General features: G+C 43.4%; 1 protein-coding gene across 2 annotated transcripts in view; it reads left to right on the top strand.

Annotated features, from left to right (window-relative positions):
* MAD1L1 (mitotic arrest deficient 1 like 1) overlaps window positions 1–21,664 on the top strand; it is a 356,738-nt gene that overhangs the window by 175,720 nt on the left and 159,354 nt on the right. For both annotated transcript variants that reach the window (XM_032704408.1, XM_032704409.1), the window contains one exon: window positions 15,579–15,667. In XM_032704408.1, coding sequence (XP_032560299.1) covers window positions 15,579–15,667 — 89 coding nt within the window. The remainder of the gene's footprint in view (window positions 1–15,578; window positions 15,668–21,664) is intronic.

Genomic DNA, 21,664 nt, shown 5'->3' with positions numbered 1-21,664 from the left:
TGCTGACAGATGTGGGTATTGCTTTTCATCAGCTCTTCTGCAAACAGGCCCATGGCTCTAAGTGAAATGGAATAAACACCTGTCAGGTGCTATCATACAGTCTTTGGGCTGCTTCTGGGATGAACCTCTGTGCAGGTGACATCTCTGCTGCCACCCTGAAGAGAACTGATGGCTTTGCCACCCTCCCCAGGCGCTGGAAATGAAGGGATGTCCTGTGGGGCTGGTGAACTGGCTGATTGCATCTCACCGAGGAGTTTGATGTCTTCCTTGTGTGCAGTGGGGGCATCTTAGGTGCCCTGGTAAATAATTCACTCTTCACATAGCAGTATTTAAAAGTCAAATACTTGTGGGATAAATCCGATAGGATCGTGGCCTCAATAAAAGAGGATCTACAGGCTCTGTGTCCTTGGAGGAGAGGGCCCTGGTTCAGGGAACTGTGTTCTTGGGGACAATATGAGACAAAGGGTTGTGTGTGCTGTAGAGGACACTGTGCCAGGCTGGGGCACCAGGTTCTGCTATAGGAAAATGGGATGGACTCACCTCACTGATTGTCATGGATAACTCCAGCGTGGGATTTCGTTGCTTGTCAACTAAAAGCCAGTGTGCTACTGGAGAAACGAAAAAAAAGAAAAGAAATTTAAACATCTTCAGTTAATTGCAGTTGACAAGACAAAGGCAGTTTGACTTTCCAGTATTAATTAGCAAACCCATACTAATTAGCTTGTATAAGCACAATTCATGCTTCTTTCCCTAAATGCAATTAATATTGCAACTGAAGACGTCTCTGGGCTGTGCTGCTGTATCATTAACATACTTTGCCCTAATTAGACACGGCCAGTAGTGGCTGGAGAAATGAGTTTGTGATTACAACCATAAAAAAATCCTCTAATATTTTATATCCTTCAGGGAACTTGAACCTAGAATTTATTTTTTGATTTAAGAAAAATTACCCTTATCATTGTGCTGTGTAATTAACAATGAAACTTTGATTTTCCTCTCCCTCTAACCCTTCACTTGTTTATTTTTCTTTATTCACAGTTTAGGTGTGTTCCCACTGTAAGGGAACAGTCTTCTGAGAGGTGATACATAACAGGTCACCACTCTGATAGGGCTCAGATCACTGGGCTGTCTCACAGATCTGTGGAGTTTGTCTCTTTTATTTGAATTTTTTTTTAGTGCCTAGGCACACTTTTCCTGCAATGTTTTCATATGCATGTGCACTTTTCTGACAATTTTATCAACACTGGAAGTTTTCTTTATTGGGACTGTGTGTCTGTATCTTCAGGATGTGCCAGGAGATTGCTCAGAGAGTTCACACATATGGCTCCCTGTTCTGTACTGCCAGGATCTTATTTCTTATGGTGTGTTAGTTTAGTGCTCTACTGGCCTAAAGCTGAGAGCAAGCTTCACTCACACAAAAATATTATTTGTGGAAAATGCTTTCTTGTTTGTTATATTATTTTTCTTTCCTCCCCTGAGGGAGGGAAGCAGAAGATGTGCTTGTTTTTCTAATTTCCATTTGCCTTTTTCATATCCCTTTATAGACAGGAGGAGATTGTTTGGCTCAAGGTTGCCATCCAAGCAACAGCTGTGATCTCTGATCTTACTCTCTTTCAGTCTGGTTCTGTAGCACGGGGCATTCATGTCAAGATTTCTTTTTCTCCATCATTAATCCCTAAGGGAAGTCAGCTTGGTATTAAAAAAGCATCACCTGTATTTTCACTGCCCTGAGGTGCCCTGGGTATCTTTTGACTTTCATCTTCAAAAGACAGCTTGGCCCATGTGGGCTCTGAAATCTATAGACTGCTCGTTGGAACAAATTATATTTCACCCTCCAGCAGATTAAAAAGGATGGATATATGAATCAGAAGAATTGCTTAGCAGGGTGGGAGGTAAAGAGGATTTGAAGTCCAAGAATGCAGCCATCACCAAATGAGTGGCATAAATTGAGTGTCCTTACAGAAGCAATAAAGACACCTTAAAATGAATATAATGAATACCCCGTGCCTTGAGGAACAGTGTTGGTTAACTCTCTGCAGAGAACAGGAGACCTTTATTTAAGAGCAGCAGGTCAGCAATAGTTAAAGAACCAAATCATGTGTTCAGTCTGATGAAATCATAATGTTTAGGATTAACTTAAATGTCAGTGACTGCCTACACTGATGGTTATCAGAGGAAGAAATGGAGACAGAAAGAAGAGTGTGTGAAGGAAATAAACTCAGAGAACACTGTGCATGTTGTAGTTGGGAACTAGCTGCTGAATGGAAGGCAACATGGCAAAATTATTACCATAATTTTAATTTGCAGGTAATAACAATGATAATAGGAAAAACGTGAACTTTAATATGGAAAGACCTGCCCTGGATAACTGGCCAATAGAACTCATTTCATTCTTGTTTAAGAGTTATTAAACATAAAGCAAGAAATACAACAGACCAGGCATAAGAACAAAAGTGGTGTTCATTAGTGGAAATGTAAATTCTCTGTATTATCTATAATAGGAAGGCAATTAAATGTGGGATTAGAGAGCTGAACCATGGTAGTTATAAATAAAATGAAGCTTTGCTGGAACATACATAGAACCAACAGGTTGGGAGGGGAAGGAGTCAACCGACTGGTGCAGGAGACCTCCATCTATCAAAAGTGTATTTCATAATTTCTGAATTGATTTAGCAAATCTCCTTCCCATGTGACAGATTTTATCCTAACACCTTGTGTGAGGCTAGCAAACCCAAGACAGATGAGTGGTGTGGCACTCAGCTGAGGAGCAGGGTGAATAGTTTTAGTAAGGCAATCTTAGGGAAATATCCAGTTCTCAAATCAGATTGAAAAACATGAATCTGGTTATAAAGAGACAGCAAAAGAAGTTAATCCAGAATGAAATGATATAGTAACAGAAGACTGGAAGAGGACTTTTAGATCATAAAGTCCAGTCCTTCAGTAACTGAGGCAATTGCAGCATATATCTCAGTTCATAAATTTATCAAGCTTGTCTTGAAACTGCTTTGGTTGTTTGTACCATTACTGTCATTGAAAGACTCCTCTGACAGCTGAAATCTTCCCAGTTCCAACTGAAAATATATGTGCAGTTAATATCCATTCTTTTTCTTGTGCTAATGTTCTCCTTAAACTACAGTGACTGTTCTTCCTCCCTCATATTTATGCCGAGACATATTTATAGAGAACAATTGTTCTCTCCCAGCCTTTCATTTGTCTAGGTTAAACAAATCAAGCTCTTGCAGTCTTCTCTTAAAACAGGCTCTTCAGGCTCCTCATGAATCCTGCAGCTTTCTTTAAATCTCTTTCTGGTTTTTTGTGTCTCCTTTGAAGATGAGTCACACCATTCCAGGTGATGTTCCAGCAGTATCTTGTACAAAAGTCTCTTCCATGGAAGCGTGGGGTACACGCAGGTACCTCTTCCATCTGTGGTGGAAGAGCTGACCTGTATCCAGGATATTGCTCATTTCCACTGCCACATGGCACTGATGTTCATCCTGGGATCAGTTCATCTACCCCACTCTTTGTCCTCCTCTCTAGTTTCTGGCTGAGGAAGACTCAGTTTGTAGGAGATGTTCCAGCTGTTGTGTGACTTGCATTATGACAGTTCAGTTCTGTTCCTTGAGTTTTCATGTAGCTTGCTCTTTCTTATCAGTTTATGCCCCTCTGTGATAAAGCCTCCCTGCTCTGTGCTATCAGTAACTGTGCTCGTGCATTTATATTTTTTGACCCAGGATCTTCAGTGAATTATGTCTGCTTTGAATGTGTCTGAGACATCTTCTCTATCAGGTAGTTTTACTTCAGCAGAGCCTTCAGTTCCTTGTTTGTTCTGTGTATACTTCACAGTGTTTTTATTGTTCTTCACTGTATTGTGTGATCCTGTTAATTCAGATTGGGAGTTGTTGGAAAAAGGGGGTGAGTGTACAGGAGTCATTGATGCCCTGTTTTATATTTTCTCCTGATGTTTTTACTGTGGAGCTTTGGTTCTGAAGGTGGAGTGAACCCTAAACAGTGGGATGAGAGTACTCAGAGTGACTCTTCTTTTCCCTTTCTTAGAGAGCTCTCTCTCAGTGCCTGTTGTAAACAAGTACATTAAAACAGGTCCTTGCTATTCCCCACTGTGTAGGAATATGGTGAGCTCTGAGGAACAGGCAGGATTATTCCCCCCCCTCTCTCTTAGCATAGGGAATGATGAACTGCCTCGGTTGGTGTTGTACCTGCTGCACATTACCTCTTGGAAAATTCACGTTCAACACACAAAACTGTGGCACCATCAGAAGCATCTGTTGCATGTGATGTGAGCGTGGAGGAAGCTTTGGAATTCTGTTGGGTGAGTGCTGACAAACTGCCTGTAAACTGGAGAGGTGATCAGCACATTACACTGCTGCACATTAGTATCTCAATGCTATTTTAATTAGGTCAGAAGAAGAGACTTAGCGAGTCAATTCTTGTGGTTTATCTCTGTTTTAAAAATCTAACCGGGCACATGAGATCAAATAGTACATTCCCTTCAAATTAAAAAGAAATAAACGGTCTGTTTAAAAGTCCCATTACCCAAATGAACCTGCTGCTGGAGCCATTAATGTGAAAGTTTTATGGAACTCGGCAGCACCGGTTGGTTTCAGCAGGACGGTTTCCATTTGCCCTTCGAAGGCGATAAGAGCTGACACGGGGTTAGGGCTGTCAGAAGGAAGAAATGTGGCTGCCTGGAGAGCTGCCTTACTGCTGCTCCTCCCTCTGCCTCCCCGTGGGACAGGTACTGCCAGATCTTAGGGGCTGGTCTGACCCGGAGCTGAACAGCATTTCCAGCTCAGATAGGATGTACTTGCATATTGTCCCCCTTCCCAGCCCATCATGCTACAGATGTACCCCTAAAACCCAACCTCTGCTGACAGGCAGAATTATAACAGGAGCAAGGACTGGGGAGGTAGAAGGGGGTAGGGTTTTTTCCTCTTTGGTTGTTGAGCAGGAGAAAGGTGGATCGTTTTCCTGTGCAGAGGATGATGCTCTGCTACAGCTGGAGTGGTCCTTGTCAGTGTCACTGTTGTCACTAAAATCTGAGTTACACTGGGTTACTTAATTGAATGAGAATGGGACAGGGATATTATCAGAGGCTTTATTTTAGTAGGCACAGCCTTGAGACATAAAAGACATATTTAATAGTCATGCAAGTATTTTTTTTTCCTGGCTCCATTCATCTTCACAGAGCCCATAAGAAGTTTATGGGCTGCATCAGACTGACATGGTTCAATTCAGTTGAGCTAAAATTTCCTGTAGAGTGCAGGGGCTTCATGTTATCTTCAGCACTTTGAGAAAACCAGGTCAGAGGTCCAGGATGCCTCTTGGGTTCCTTCATTTCTGATCTTTTATTTTGCCTTGCCTCAAAGGCAGCTTGGAGAAGGTGTAGAAGCAACATGTGCTTCTGGTACATGTCCAGAGAGGGAAAGAAAGACTTGGGGCTGTTGAACGGTAGTAATTTATTTCCAATTTCCAAGTGACCAAGGATAGAGACTGGTTTTCATTCTGCTTTCACAGTCCTGGAAAGTTGTACCTGAATCAGAAGAGGACCATCCTGAGAGATCTGATCCAAGAAATCCAATTCTGTAGGCACAGTTTGTCCTGAACGTGAAGAGGGATATGAAGCTCTCTAGCTATGGGATCTGGGGGGGCACCAAGGGCATGTTCAGAGGATGTGCCTGCAGATCAAAGGTTGCTGGATACTTTTCTTCTTGCCTGGGGCTGGCTTTGTGTGTACAAAAAGGGAGATAAAGGCTTAAAAAAAAAAAAAGAAGTTTCAAGACTTAGTCCTTATACTGACAGCTTAATCAGCTTGCTACATTATTTGCTTTCGATCTTATTGTGTCCCAGTGCCTTTAGAAGAGCTCGTTTCCAGTGTTTCTTGCCTTTGGCTGCTGGATGCTGGGGGTGGGTAGTAGCCATGGCAGGCTGGGGTCTGTGAGGGCAGCAGAGTCCTCCAGCACAAGCTGCAAAACCCAATTTATCCACAGAGACAGGAAGATCATAGAGCAGAATTTTTCCTGTGACCTCTTGGTAAATAATGAATGGCAGAGCCCTGCCTCTTTGGAATTGCTTAATTGAGGCTGACAACTCTTTGTTGTATTACAGGATCCAGCTTGTCAGGAGAATCTTAACTTATTTATGAATATTTCATTAACCTCTAAAGACTGGCTGTATAAAATCGAGCTCCTGCCAGGCCCTGTCCTGTTGATGCTGTGTTCAGTGCTAATGTCATCCCTGCACATCTATTACACCTTCCCTCTGAGCTGGACCTCGGAGTTTATTATTGGTGGCAGCAAGAACATGTTCACCAAAGGTTAAAATGCCAGGTTTCTGCTTTGGCACCAGAACTGAACATACAGTATTTGAGAGGGAATTGCTGTTTGCCTTTTGTTCTGTGACTGCTGCTGGCAACTGAAGGGCAGCACAGGCATCATCCTGAGAGGCCAAAATGGGCAGAGCAGTCTTGGCAGGTCCCTGTAACCTTTGGGTTTTGGCATGAAGAGAGAGATTTCTCACTTTTTATACGTTAAAAACCCACTACTTTTTGTCACAGGTGGACCCCAAGATGGGTCATTTAGGTAGCAAGCATTAAACCTGCTCTTTTTAGCCTGTTCTTTGGACAGGGTTTGGGGAACAAGACTCCTTGAATGAAGGCTCTGCTCCTTCCCTGAAGGCAGCTGGGAGGCTCTGTCAGGAAAGCTGCTGCTTTTCCATAGCTGGATCCCTTGCCCCATCCTCATATTTCCCACCTCTGGGAGTTCAGAAAGCACCTTGAACAGCAAGCTCTGCTGGCCCCTGCTGACCCTCCCTCTCCCTGCCAAGACATGCCAGAAAACAGTGCTCCCAGCTGTAGTGAACTGCAAAACTGGACTGGAGCTGCAGTGGGAATGAGAGAGCTCTTCCTAAAAGCATGTTGAAGTACAGGCTGTGGGTTGTTCCATGTGAGTCAGAGAAAGAAGATTAAGTTCAATTTTCAAGTTTAGCACTCAGTGAAGGCTCCTCTGCTCTCTTGCAGTATTAAGCAGGATTGATTCCACTGTATTCATGTTAGAAAACAAAGGAACAAAAATGGATGTTGGATTCCTCTTTCCCTTTGATCTTCCTAGGTGCTTGGTAACTGCATAGATTCTTCTCTGACTGGTTATTGTATGATGACTTTTCAACAAGCAAACTGAAGGGGGGAGTGAGAGGTGGGATTACAAGCTCCTATTTGATGGGAGTTGTTGAGTGAGTGCTCCGGAAACTCCTCGAGGCTATATTTTCAGGAAACAAACTGTATTCAGACTTTGCACGAAGGAGGTATGACATCTTTGCAGATTTATTTGTTGCTTTGCCTGTGAATTACAGCTGCTGCTACAAGACTTGATTCTAGCAAAAATGCCTACTCCTGCATGAAAGAAATGGCCTGTGTGATGCTCTTCTTGAGAGCAAACAGCTCCATTGCGCCTGTGCCGCGGCCGCACTGGACAGGGAAGCGACACATTCAGTCTGGCACCTTGACAGGTTCCCTAAAGAGAGTCTTATTCTGTGTTTTGCTGTTCTAACCAGGAGTAATGGGTAGGAGGTGTCAGCCAGTTAAGGCTAATTACTCCAGAGTTTCCTTCTCTCAGTGGACACCAGCTGTTTTGCTCTCCCTGGCTGGGAGGAGCTTTCGGTAGTAATTAAAGGAAACAGTCATCTACACACTGGTGAAAGTGGTGGAGCAAGGCTGATAACAGCAGAGAGCTCTGAGCTGAATGAACATGGAAATGAGGTGATCCTTCTTCAGAATGAGCTGTTAGAGCAAAGAGAGGGGTTTTGGACATGAAGCTGTCAAGGTGTTTTGCCATCATGCAGTGGCAGTGAGGTCTCACAGCAGCGCCTGGGAGCGTGGGCACGACAGGCTGAGAGGAAGAGATTCCTTGCCTGCTCCTTTCTCGGAGTGAGGGTTGAAATATGTAATTATGCTTGAATAAACTCATAGGTTTAAATTAACATCTCCAGTTCCCTTGCTTGGTATGTCTCTTGCACAAAATGTTTGCTCTTCTTCCCTATGAACTTTCCAGGGTTGTTAATCTTGAGCTCTGAGGCAGCTTCCATCTGGCTGAAATGTCCGGTAGTGTTTATTTCCAAACTCACATCTTGCACCCATTCCAGGCTACCAAAAAGAAATAAATACAGCATATAGTGGGGGACAAAGAGGAAGACAAAACTGTTGGTACCCACGTGATGACTGGTGTTGCACTGTTGACATGGGGTCTGTGCTGGGGCCCAGGGCAGTTGCCTCCAGATGTGCTGTAGCATCAGCACAGCGTCTGTCCTCAAAACAGAGGAATGGGCTCCTTCCAGAGCAGCTGTGGGTTTTGTATATTCACCATATACTCCCCACCTGTGGAAAAGAATCATAGAATGGTTTGGGTTGGAAGGGACCTTAAAGATCATCTTGTTCCACCTCCACCCCCACCCCCCCTTGGTCATGTTGCAGGGACAGGATACAGAGATCACAGAATATTCTGAGTAGGAAGGGATCCACAGGGATCATCAAGTCCAACTCTTAAGTGAATGGCCCATACAGGGATTGAACCCACAATCCTGGGGTTATTGGCACCAGGCTCTTACCAACTGAGCTGAATAGATGAACCAAGGGAGGTGGGTGAGTGGGGAGGATCAGTACCTGGTGGTGTTGGGATGTGATAAAGTACTAGAGAGAGGCAGGAGGCTGAGTCTTGAACTAAAGGTGTGTTGTAGGTGTTTAAGGAAGATGTTGTTGGATGGGCTGTGCAGGAGGAGGCTGGGGCTTTGGAGGCTGTGATGTGATGAGGATTCCTTCTGTGCATGCTTGCAAGTGGGCAGGCAGCTCAGGCTCATGGCTGATGCTGCTCATACAGGAGTGTGGTAATTTTGAGACCCCTGTGGCATTTGCCTTATTTTGCAGAACAAACTGTTTTCCTGTAATAGCCTGTACCGCTGTGATTACGCATGGAAACCCTAGGATAACTGGTTTAAATAGGGTGTCTGTGCATTCTTCCTCTTGTTCCTTTGCAGAAGGGCTGAGTTTGGCTCACTGAGCCCGTCTGGAGTTGCACCAACTTGTGCTGGTGCCACACAATGTGGAGGGGAGGTGTTGGAAGGAAAGCTGTGGGCTGCCTGCAGATTGGGAATCAGAGGGGAGAGGTGAACGCTCGTTAGGGCTCCCTTGGGATAGATGAATTAGTTAATGACTATGCTGTGCTTTGAAAATGCAAATGCTATGTCAGAGCTAAGTCTGATTATAATAATCAATCTTCCTTTGGAGAGGGTGCTGGAGATGGGGAGGGGGGAGAGGGATGAGACTGGCACTGAATTTTTAGATCACAGATCTGCATTTCTCCACTGTTGTTAAGGAACCCTGATGTCACCTGAGAGTCAGCAGGACTGGGGAGGGGCAAAAGGTGGGTTTGGGAGGAATCACCCATGCCAGGCTCCTTGACAGGCTGAAGTTAATTTTGTAATTCTTTTCCTTATGATTGTCCTGCCTGGAAAGGGAGGGGCTGTCATCTGCTCCTGTGTGTGAGCTACCCCTGCTAATGGGAAAGATAGAAACTGCCTCATAAGCAGGATCCTCCAGGGATGGGAGGGAGAGGAGGGTGGCTGCTGCAGACGTCCAGTGCTGACAGCTCCTTCTCCCTTGGCACTTTATTCGTTTATAGCAAGCGTTCCTAGTAATTACACCTCTTAATTTAGGAGAGTGAGTGGGAGAAAGGAATATAAATTTGTGTATTAACTTTAGAGATTGGAAATAGGGCAAGCGAACCTTCTCTCTGGGAGATTATATTTGGAAATGAAATAGAATGACATTTGGTATAAACTTGAAAAATTGCTCTCTTTTTACTGCAACAGGAGGAGAAAAACCACAATCCAGACTGTATTGGAGAGAAGCAGAAGTCAGCATATGTCCATTTCCCAATGTGCGTGTATCTACAATAATATATATGTATGAGTACATTTTTAGGGAAGTGTTTGCTGAAAGGTTGCTCCTAGACCTGTCTTCTCAGTGATAAAAGCACAGCAAGTTTGTTACAGATGGTGGAACCCATAGAGACTGGCGACTCTGATCCAGCCAGCCTTTGCCTTTCGAGAGGAAAAAAAAAAATGTATTTTTTGCTTCAGCCAAGTGGGAAATAGGTAGTTCTAAACCACTTTTTATTGAATATCTGATTTTCTTTGGCTTTATTGCTTTTGTTTCACAATGGCATCGAGGATTAATTTTCCCAAGAAAATGTACCAACTAATCCTGGGCTGCTTAGCCTGTTCCTAAATGGCAAGTAATACTTTGGTTTGCAAGTATTGGCCTACTTTTTGGAGAAGAGTAAAGTTCACTAAGAAATCTGGTGAGGCTTAGTTCTCCCCATGTGTCCTTCTCTGCAGATGTTTTGGGTGAGCAGCCCTCCAGAATGCCGGTGGGCACACAGAAGAGGTGATGCTGTTTTTGCTGACCAGAATGATCTCTGGAAGTGCTCAGCATGGTGTCTTACTGCCATGTGGTACTGCTGGACACCCAAATTAAACTCCCTGGCGTTCATGTATGTTTGATTTCTGTCCTGATGCTGTATTTATAAGCTTATAGACAACACCAGGCTTGCTGTGCTGCCTTGTGGGAAGAGAGGCAAATAAGATCCTTAGTCACTACATCCTATGGAGAGAAGCACAAATAGCATCACAGTTGTATGAAGGTCCTGGTTTACCTGCTCTCAAACCTCGGTGTATGGGTCATACTCGGGGTCCCATTTCTCTGTTCTTGTCTATTTTAGTGTACACTCTTCCTTTCCAAGTTTGCTTGGTTTTCATACACCTGAAATATTTATGTTTTGAAATGGCTTCCTGAATTGTGTTGAGACTTGTAGTCAAACACAACCTCTCAGTTCACCTTTCCACGCCGGCTCTGTGCGATTCAGTTCTATTTCTCGCTGCCGTTCAAAATCAGCCCTTTTGCTGAGGAAGGCCTTTCAAAGGATGTTGCATCAGCCCATTGTTAAATAAACCTTTAGACATTTATAATGGATTCAGCATTTCCTGCTTTTTACAGTTCCAAGAATGCTGAATGACGTGCAGACACACTTCATCAGGGTAAGATTGCTGTATCAGCCCCTCACTAAAATGCACTCATTATTCAAATAATAACTGTATGTCTCCAGCATGTGTTCTGTGAAATGTGTGTACATGATGTGGGCGAATAAACCAACCCCTTTTTCTTCATCATGCAAATCCTACTTTAGCAGTGAGTTGAAATACTTTAGATTTTGGGTCCTTTATTACCAAAAATGAGGCACCTGAAGAGAGATTTGATCATTACTTTGGGCAGTGTGTTAAAATTTTCAGTTCCTATATGTGGTTGTCAAGGGAAGGCTGATTTGACCTGTGATAAGCCTCATCCTGAAGATGGAGTGTGGACAGCAGTGGGCACTGGGATGCTCTGGAAAGGTTTGTTTCATCAGTGCTGAAGCCCATTGGAGTTGAGTGTGAGGAACAACAGGTCCATGGCATTGCAGAGGTTCAGGGTACTTGGTTTGGAGGGGACAGATATGGGTCAGAAATGACAAATGCCATAAATATACCAAGAAAATCAGATCTCTAAAGTAAAGTTTTGTTTCATCTAGCTGTCAGGAGATAAATTGATAATTTTATGTTTCACCTGTCATCTCATATTTCTTTAAATAATTGCTACAGAAGAGAGAACGAGCAAGGAACATATTTCTTAACCTGCTGTGGGTGTTTGCTGTGTCATTAACACTTGGAGGAAAACCACCTTCTTGGAATCCTGTCCAGGCAGGTTTAAAAGTAATGCTGAAAGAAGAACGATATTTCATATAATTAAACACTGGAGGAAATTCCATCCATACTCTTCCTTCCTCTCTTTCTCATTTGATAAATAATGATGGCAGTACTTATTTTGGAAAAAGTATTTACATTTCATCTTTTGGGACACTTGCATATTTGTGGAGATGGATGTTCTAAAATTAGTCTGTACCCTGATCACTTTGTAGTGAGAGCAATAAAGCTGGGCTGGAATTCATGCTTATGAAGTGAAAGAGAGTAGAAAAGGATCAGGATAAATGGGATCATTTTAGTTTGAGAGCAAGAGGCCCCAGTATATTCTGAGAAGAGAACAACACATCCTCAAAACATTAAATGCCTGTTTTTGTGTTTTATTCACAGGTTATGGGCTCTGATATTCCTCATTGTTCTACCTTATTTAGTGTCATAAAAACCTTGGATAACTTTTTAAAAAATAATAGCTCGGTTTCTTTTCAAGTTGCTAATGTGTTCTGTACAGTGGGGATATAATTGAGGGTCTGATCCTGGGTGATATTATCCCTGACGCTCCTGCAGATGTTGTAGGTCCTTAGGTCCCTCTTTGTAGCTTCCAGGATAAGAGTTGCAATGCTGCATTTTGAGACAATGTTCCCTCTCTGCTGTCAGTGCTAGTTAAAAGAACAAGATCGACATAAAAGAGAGCTGAAGGATCCAAGCCTGACCTGGGTCATTTGGTATGGAATGGGGGAATACAGCAATGAGCTGTAATTTGAGCAGCCCTTTTCTCCTCTCTGCTGGGTAATGGCTTCTACTAGTTTAATGTATTCAAAGTAATAAAAGTTTAACTCAGCGAGTTATGTAAAATTATTGATAAAAATTGGAAGAGTTTAGACAGGAATAGTGAGTTGGTTCAAAAAGCAGAAAATGCCTGCTGGAAGTGGCATCTGGTGGGCAAGAGAGACCAGGACTGGAAATTAATTGAGGAAATTGGGAATTAAACAGAGAAAACAGCAAGAGGGGTTTGGGCCTTCCTCTCCTTATCCCTCCTTGAGGCTGTTCTTTGGCACAGATACTGAGAGGACATGTGGACAGGAATGGACAAACTGCCACTGTGGTGAATCGTTGCATGCTCATCACCCAGTCCTGGAGCTGTCCTCAGGCTGTGTCAGAGGGAATGATCTCAGGAACCTCCTCACCTCTTAGGCTTTATCAACAAATTCTTTATGTTTTGCTTGGTTTTGTCATTCTCTTTGTTCTTGTTTTGTGAAGACCTATTTGCCTGCAGTGTGTTATCTTCACAAAAGCAGAATTGGATCCCAACAATGAGCCACTCCATCTCATCTCAACTGACTGTTTTTGTCCTGGAGAGGACATAAATAACATTTTTAATAGCTTCTATGAGGTTGGTAGTAAGAGATGTTTTCCTAACCTTTGTTAGGGATGAAACCCTAACAATTAAAATAGCATCTTTCGAATGAAAGATTTAATACATTGGCTGTTTTACTTTCTTTTTTCACAAGTGGTTAGTGAGCTCTGAATGGCAATAATTTCCTGTGACTCAAAGTAGTTTTAATCTTAGTTCTGGGAAGCAGGTCCATGTCAACATCTCACTGCTGGAGCCAGTTTCATCTGCACTGAGATCACTGTGCCCTCCTCTCCCTTCTCACTTTGGGCACATCAGGTTTTCAGTCCGGGTAATTTTGGCGCTTGAAAATTGGGAGGACACAGAAATGATATGAAATGCCTTTACAGTCCATGTGCCCTTCCTTGCTCGTTCTCCTTCAACAGCTTATTCTTAGAAACCCAGCAGAGTCTCACCCTGCCTTGCTGAGCATACCTGGCACTAATTTGTCACCACTGGGCACCAGGCGAGACCCGCGCTGACGCTTCACGGCAGCGCTCACTCGAGCTCGTGTGCACTCACTCTGCTCGTGTGGGTGAGCAGGTGGCAGAGGGACTCGAGGCTTAGCCAGTGATAAATAACGTACTCACCAGCCCTTCCATCTTCAAATGCTGTCCTCACACATCCCAGAAAGCAGCCCAAAACTCCCAATAGCAAACACATCCAGGCTTCAGCAGGCACGGGAAACAGGAAGCATAATGAGTGTTTTCCTGCTAGAAGGTTGGAATTGAAGCCTGCTCTTCATCCCGGTACCTTTTATTCACATTCCTGGAATTATCGGGTGTGCTTGCTTTATCCCCAGCCATCTGTGATGGGCTGAGCTGGGAGAGATAAGCTCAGTAATCAGAAAATTGAGGGAAACATTTCTGGCTGTGATAATCTTATCAAGCAACTAATATACATTCACATTTGTACAGCCTGATGATGCAGGTGGGCCTTTGCTTATTTTTTATTCCTGGATGTTTTTTGACAGGCAGGGGGAGAATGCAGGGCTTCAGGCTGCCAGGGGGAAATTTGGTTAAAACATCTTTTCGACCCTCTTTCTCTTCTGTTCTGTTGCTGTGGTGTCAGAAAGGAGAGGGAGAATAATCCAAACATCCATTTTCTGCCTTTCCTGCTAACAGTTCTGCCTTGCTCTGCCTGTCTCTTCTGGTAAGCACGGAAGGGTGAAGAGGCAGTATGTCAGAATTTCAGTTCTGGCTGAGTAATATGACTACCTGTGTCAAGATGCTCCTTTTCCTTGTAAAATTGAGGAGTTTCTGCAAGAAGCTTGCAGAAGTTTGCCATTGCAATGTGATTTTGCTCTGCAAGTCTAATCCGTGCTGTTGCAGGGAATGGTGAATTAATGGATTACTTTCCTGATGCTGAGCACTGAACTCTCTGTGGTCATAAGTTTTGCATCTATAATTAAGTCTGGATTGCTTATTATTTTCCTCCTGAGTGAAAAATATAGTTTCTGTCGTCAATAGATTTATTAGGGGAATTAGCCAGCAGGTGGTAAAAGACAGATGACAAAAGGAAGTCCAGACTCTCAAGGATGAGTGTGAAGAAGGTCTATGCTGGGAGAAGGTGCTGGAACAGAAGTTTGAGTATCCTCTAGGTAGTTTGTCTCTGCTTACACTTCACAATAAATCACTTTCTAAGGGGTTTGGAAACAAGTAACATATGGAGTTTATCAATTTGTGCATTGTCTTGATTGCTGAATTAGGGATCCAGCTTGCTACAAGTCAGGGAGCCTGGGAATGGTAGAGTCTGGGTAAGAAGTTCTCATGTCTGTAGAGTTTTGAAGTACTTTCTTGTGAGTTCCTTCCCAAACAAAGCCAGAGGCAGAAAGTATTCTTAATTGTTTGTTCAGCCAGAGCTACCTGAGCAGCTAGAGCTAGAAGTGTATATTGGAAAGTGCTGGAAATATTCCCCAGTCTTTTGGATTCGATATATGTGTCTTGGAGTTGTCCTGGACAAGACAGTGTAATCCTGTGGTTCGTGTCTTCTGGGGAGGAATTGAAGCTAAATGAGCTTGAACTGTCAATACTGAATCTCAGGTACCAACGAGCTCCTAATGCCGCACAGAGTTTTCTGCATCCCATTATCCCTGGGGGATGATAGGGGAAATATCGGTAAGAGAAGCAGAAGCTTTGCTAGTAAAAGTCGACTTTCTGTGCCTCATCTACCTTAGAGAAGATGTTGGGAAAGGCAAAAGGGATTGCAAAGGGAAGCAGGGTTAACTGAGGTTTTGTCATTCAACATGTGAGAAGTTGTGCTTCACATCCATATTCTGAAAAAACTCTGATCTCTGCAGAACACCGTGATTTCCTCCTCCTCCCTTTGCTGTTCATGTGTACTCCTTGCTAGTGCTGGAGGAACTAACACCTTTTCTCTTCTGCAGCTGGAGGTGGAGATGAAGGTCCTGAAGTCTCAGCAGAGCACAGCTGAGCAGAGCACTGTCATCACCAAGGAGGAGGTGGACACGCTCAGGTAGGCAAAACAAGGGGAAGGCTGAGCAGATTCTGCTATTTTCAGTGGAACTAATGAGAAGGGAAATGCCCAGGGTAGTTTCACTGCCTGCTCTGGTTATTGTCATCTCGTGGTAGAGCACCATGTACAGGACCTACAATGCATGAAGTGTATGTTTACAGGCTGCCTGTGTTCATAGGCTGCCTTGTGGTAGCACTGATCAGAACATTTTTCTGTGTGTTCCTGAAGTAGGATGCTCTTTTCCCAAGCACACTTTTTACTTTCTCACAAGCTTTTATGGACGTGAGAAATCCATGAAGCATTAACAGAAACCCTCAGCCCCTGATCTGTCCTGCATTCAGATATTTTATAAGCTTTACTATCTTTTGGGAGGCTTCAGGCTCTTCTCTTTTAGTGTTTGGGGTCTCCTGCTGTCAACTAATTCATTAGACTGGCTCTTGCATCACTGTTTCCCCTGTTGACTTTCTTTCCTGTGGAAACAGCATTGCTGTTTGGTTCTTGTTTTGACCGAATCTCGACTGTAAATACAGGATCTGTTGGCATCTGTGTGAAGAGGTTTAGAATCCAGCTTTTGTACTACTGATGCATGTGTAGCACTGGAGATAAAAGAGGGATGTTTCCCCTTGTGCATTGCTGTAGATGGCAGAGAGGTACCTGTTGTGATTCAGTGAAAGAGAAGTTACAAAACAACATTTCAGCAGAGGATACATGAGCATTTACAAAAGCTACAGTGAAGCTAGACAACCTTTCCATGTATTTATTGAGGCATTTGTGGCTTCCATTGCAAAGCAGGTGACACAATAAATACTGAGAACAGAAAAGTTCATCTGTTTCTGAATGTTTAATGAAGTTCCTTTTATTTAAGCTGAGAAAATCAAATCTTGACAGGCTGAGTTTTTTATTCTCAGCTGATGTAAGACTTTGGCTGGAGTTTTACTTCTTAATTCTTTTATATTTTCAGCTCCATCACAATAAAGCTTGACTGCCTCATAGGACTGAAAGCAAGGTTTTGCAGCAAGCAGAATCCTGCAGAAAGCAGAAATTACTGGCCTGTATGTTATGACTTTGCTCTTGTGCTTTGCCTCTGGAGCTTGTTTTATGGCTTTGAAAGCCCAGTTCCATAGCAGGAGGGAGGTGTTTGAAAATAACACATGTTCAGCTAAGCTATTCCAATACGTTTTAGGGCTGCACACCTAATCTTAGGGACTCACTCCTATAGTTCCCTCAAGGTGCTGTAATAGTTCTGGAGGCCCAAGGCATACATCTCCTTTTTTAATTCTATGATATGTTTGAGTTCTGGTAAAGAGTAGTACACTATGGCTTCCCTTTTTCAAGGAGATAAACCTGTCTCCATTGGCTTTTCCCTATTGTGGAGTTTTGTTAGCTCATTCAATTTTTTCCTTTGCTAAGGCACACTGGACCCTCTGAAACCTGAGGTTTACACTGCTGCAGGAGTATTCAGCACCTCCTTGGCAACATTAAATCTGTCCTTCCTGATTAATAACATGTCTGTGTGTCAGCAAAGCCAGCAGCCTGTTTACTGTCTTCTGGGAGCTGCAGGTTTGCAGAGTATTTCTGCAGTACCTCCTCAGTCTCTTCCTCCCTGGTTGGTATTGCTGCAGCACCCTTTCATCTAGGAGACGTTCAGTCTCTTTATTTTCCTCTCCAGGACTCGTTATTTGGTGTTTATCTTCCCTGACCAGCGTTTGCCATCTATTAATTGAGCAGCTTCAGGGACAGCGTGTGTAGGGGGAAACAGCTGGATTGCCACATAGTCCAGGATCACTCCATATTGTGGCAGGCTCTTGGCAGTGGGGATGGAATGTCTGGCTCTGCCCTGAACTAAAATCTGTTTCCTAGGTAGGCACAAGTGAAGCTTGCAAGTATCCCGTTGTTACGGGTTTGTGGTGTTTGCTTCTGCTCTCAACTCTTGCCCTTAGCTCCCCTAGATAATGTCTTCCTCTCTTTCATTTAAAAGAATTTCTTTAACCACTAGTCTCCCCTCTCTCCTCTTTTCATGAATGGTGTTAAACCTTTCAAACAAAGTATGTCTCAAACAGAGGCTGATTCCCAGTGCAATGTTTGATGGTGCAGAGCTGTTCCCCAGCCATGGGCTGTGCACTGAACGCTGTTTCAACAAAAAGGCCAAGTTTCTGCAGTTGTTTCATGTTGTTATTTTGTCTTTTCTTCTCTCTCCCATTTCAGTACTGCTTGCTCCTGAGTCTGTGGATGCACAGCAGCCACAGTCCCACATTCTAGTTCTAGACTGCTTTTTCTTGTCATCTTTTACTGAACCACTTTTCGTTGTTGTGGCTGATTTAAATCCTCGTCCCAGACCCTGATGCTGGTCATTAAGCTACAGAGCTGTTCCAAAAGGATTTGCTTGATTTTGATGACCCTTTGCACTGCTCAGCTCTGACATGAAATGACTTGGTGCAAGGCATTCTCCTTCTGCTGTAACTCTCTTTGCTGAAGCACTATAAGCCAGTCCTTGCTCTTACTGTTGGCTACCATTACTGCTTCAGGTGCCTCTTCAGACCCTCAAACACTTTATTCAGCATTGCAGAATTAACTCCATAAAGATTTTTTGTTATGTTTCTTGACTTCAGCTATCAAAAGATGTGGTTGGACCTTACTGTGCATTTTCTGTGCATTCGACAAGAAACTGGGCAGGGTCCCTTTTTCGTAGAAGAGGCTCCTTCTCAAAGGAACACAAAATCAATCACTGTGTTCTTCCAGTCCTTTGGGGTTCAGGAGTGATGTGCTGTGATCCACACCAGAACACTTCTCATGGCTTGGCTGGATGTGTCCTTTCTGTACAGCAGCAGTGAAGTTGGTAGCTGTGATTAAAGCACAGAAGGGGTTTGGAGAAGAACAGAGATCAGAATGGGAAGGGATTAGGTCTGCTCTGCTCACCTTCCTCTTGTACCCTCTGGGCCTCAACAGGCTCAGTTGACTCAATGTTACATAGCTGCTAAGAAGTGACCAACACAAGCTCCACTGTTACTCCTTTCTTCTACAGACCACTGCCAGAAACTAATTCTGGGAGAAAACAGAGGTAAGAATGCAAACTTCCAGATTGGAAAGCGGGGAAAGAAATGCCACATCTTACGAGGGAGTTATTTCCATATCTGTAGTTTATTGTGGTCTTTGAAATCCCATAAGCTACAGTGCAGTGAGCCCAGACTCACCCGTTAGCTGCTCTCCTGAGGAATGTGAAAAACAGAGGGAAACCAGCAGAAGCCAGTGAGGGGAGTCTGCAGAACAGGACTGGACTGAGCCTCCAGGCATTTCCATTTAGACCCTGTGGTTAGGAGCTAACTTCTGAAAACAAAAGCAGGAGAGACATAAAGGAGAAAAAAAAAATCCATATTAATCCTTTGAATCTGTATTCACCCCCTGTGAGTGAATGAGAGCTTTTAAAAATATATCTTTTGTCTCATTTTTCTTTAGTATGGAAAGTAAATTTTCAGCCAGAAACTTGAAAGACTTTATCAGTTTTTCCTCCTCCTCTTGAGAACAGAGTGCTCTTTCGTCAGACCTTTTATAACTTTAAATGTGAAACTCTCTCCCAGCATCATCGTTTCTGAAGAGACAATAAAAGCCAGTGCTAATGCTGTTATTTCTCACACTTTTTGCTGCTCCCTCTGAAATCATATTTGTTTATACTCTGCAGATCCTATTGAAAAGAAACAGTGGTCAACCTGTTGAGTTCCTGCACTGTGGGAGCATTTAGGCATTAGCACCTTTAAGAGGGAAGGTGATAACTGTGCAGAAACTAGTATTTCATAATCTATAAATACAAGGAATATGTTTGAAAAGAACTTCACCAAAGACTTAAGTGGCAACAGCTGAAGGACCCTTTCAGCTGGAACAAATCTGAACTTTTTCCTTCTGCTGTCAAACTGCAACCCCAGTAAATCCTAAATGTTTTCTGTGGATTTAGTGACTGGGTAGAGTTACAGTAATTCAAAAGAAATTCATGTCCTTGCCAATGCCCATTAGTCACACTTGCTGGAATTCTGGCTGCTCTGCTCCTAACACCATCTCAATGCCATCTGGATCCCTTAATAGCGTCTTCCCAACACATACATTTTCTGCTCCATTCAATAGTTTCCTGTTCAGCAATAGCTTTTCCACATGGCCATGTCCTCTTTGCAGATGGGGCCTCTGTGAGACATGTCCTCGTATGTGATATCCACGCTGCTCCCCAGGCAATCACATAACACAGCTGAGAGCATTAAAAACGAATAAAACAAAGATAAAGGGTGATGGGGGGTAGTTTTCACCAGTTAACTCCACTGAAAAGGTCTGGACTGAGAGAGACTTTTGGAGTGCCTAGATGCTGTTGAAAATCAAACAGATTCCCCCCTTTTTTTCTTTCTAAAATAGGAGCAACTTTGTCGCATGATCTAAGCACTTTTTACACAGATGGAACACACATGTTGGGATGTCTCTGATTCTCACAAGTGTTGTTGCAGGAGACCTGAAGCTGTGGGTTTTTTTTCTTCCTGCTTGTTCCCTCTTCTAATTTGAGCTAATGAAACATACAGTGGAAGCAATATAAAGCTTGGCTTTTAAAAGTGGGAAAATCCACAAGTCTGAGCAAATGCCTATGAATCTGTATTCTTGCACTGAATTTGATCTTCTGAAAGGTTGTGGAGGTGTCTTGAAATTCCTTGTGCCTGTGGAGTGATTGCCTCTGGGTTAAGCTGTCTGCATCTGATGCAGGAAAAGTCTTCAAGAAATGTGAAGAGATCTTTGCCAGAGTGTAAATATTTTATGTTTTCAAAACCCTGTGTGGAGAAATTCGTGAATTCTCCAGAGATTAAATCAAATGTTTGTTGTTTTTTTTTTTCCTTGTATCACAAAAGTTGAGAATGGTGTCAGTTTTTCAGAAAGTAACTGGTGTTTCTTCCTTTCTCATGCTACAAGGCTGCTTTTAGATTAGTTACCAGCATTCAAGACCAGGTTGGATGGGGCTTGGAGCAGCCTGATGTAGTGGAAGGTGTCCCTGCCCATGGCAGGGGGTGGAACTGGATGATCTCCAAGTTCCTTTCTTACCCAAACTATTCTAGGATTCATTCTGAGCTAAACACTGGGCTGGTAGATTGTGCTGCACCCAGATCTTTCTGTACTCTGCTTTTTGTATTCTCACATGAATATCTTGGGTTGTTCTCCCCCACCTGAGGGTAACTCCCATGTGTAACAAGTTGAGGCATGCAAATTGGGGTATCCCCTCTCTTGTGCAGGTGTTTCTGCACAGGAAAGACACAAGGGACACGCACCAAGGCTGGTGCTTCCAAAGGCAGGACCTCAACTTACATAAATGAAAAAATTCAAAGTACCAGGCCAGTAAATATTTTTCAATATTTGACTTCCATATCTTAACCACTAGCTGCAAATGCTTTGCTGTGTTTATATATAGATAGGATTTCCCTTGCTTCTCTCTCTTTGCCACTGGGAAGAGTTCCCCAGGGGACTGGAAAGCAAAGCTAGAATAGCACAAACTGTTTGCTAATGGTTCTTAACGCTTTCCCACTGGAGATCCAGGACACTTAACAGTGTTAAAAATAGGTTAGAAGAGGGATAAGTGGTGAAAGCACTAGTCAGTCCTGAAAATCTCCTGGTACAAAAACATTACAGCAATGTTCTTGGTCCTCAGTGCAGGGGAAGCAGCAAGTTTTGTCTCTGAAGGAAAGCTCCTCGTGCCTTGGTGGGCCAACCTCCCTTGGAGCGTGTTGGGAAGATCTACATTGTGTCTGGAAAGGAGGATATTCCGATGGCTGGGACACTAGGAAAGAGCAGGCATCTGGAGGGTGAGCCCAGGGCCATGCTCAGGGAAAAAGGCTGTGACCCTCAGCTCCTGTGCCTGCTTGTTGGACATGAATGATGCAGTCTGACTGAGCTTGGTCAAACCAAGTTCAGTGTGGAGAAGAGAAAGCTCCAGGGTGACCTTATTGTGGCCTTTCAGTACCTGAAGGGGCTACAAGAGAG

The sequence above is a fragment of the Chiroxiphia lanceolata genome, chromosome 16 (genome assembly GCF_009829145.1).
Source record: "Chiroxiphia lanceolata isolate bChiLan1 chromosome 16, bChiLan1.pri, whole genome shotgun sequence".
NCBI lineage: Eukaryota > Metazoa > Chordata > Aves > Passeriformes > Pipridae > Chiroxiphia > Chiroxiphia lanceolata.
This window is presented reverse-complemented; position numbering and strand designations above follow the sequence as displayed.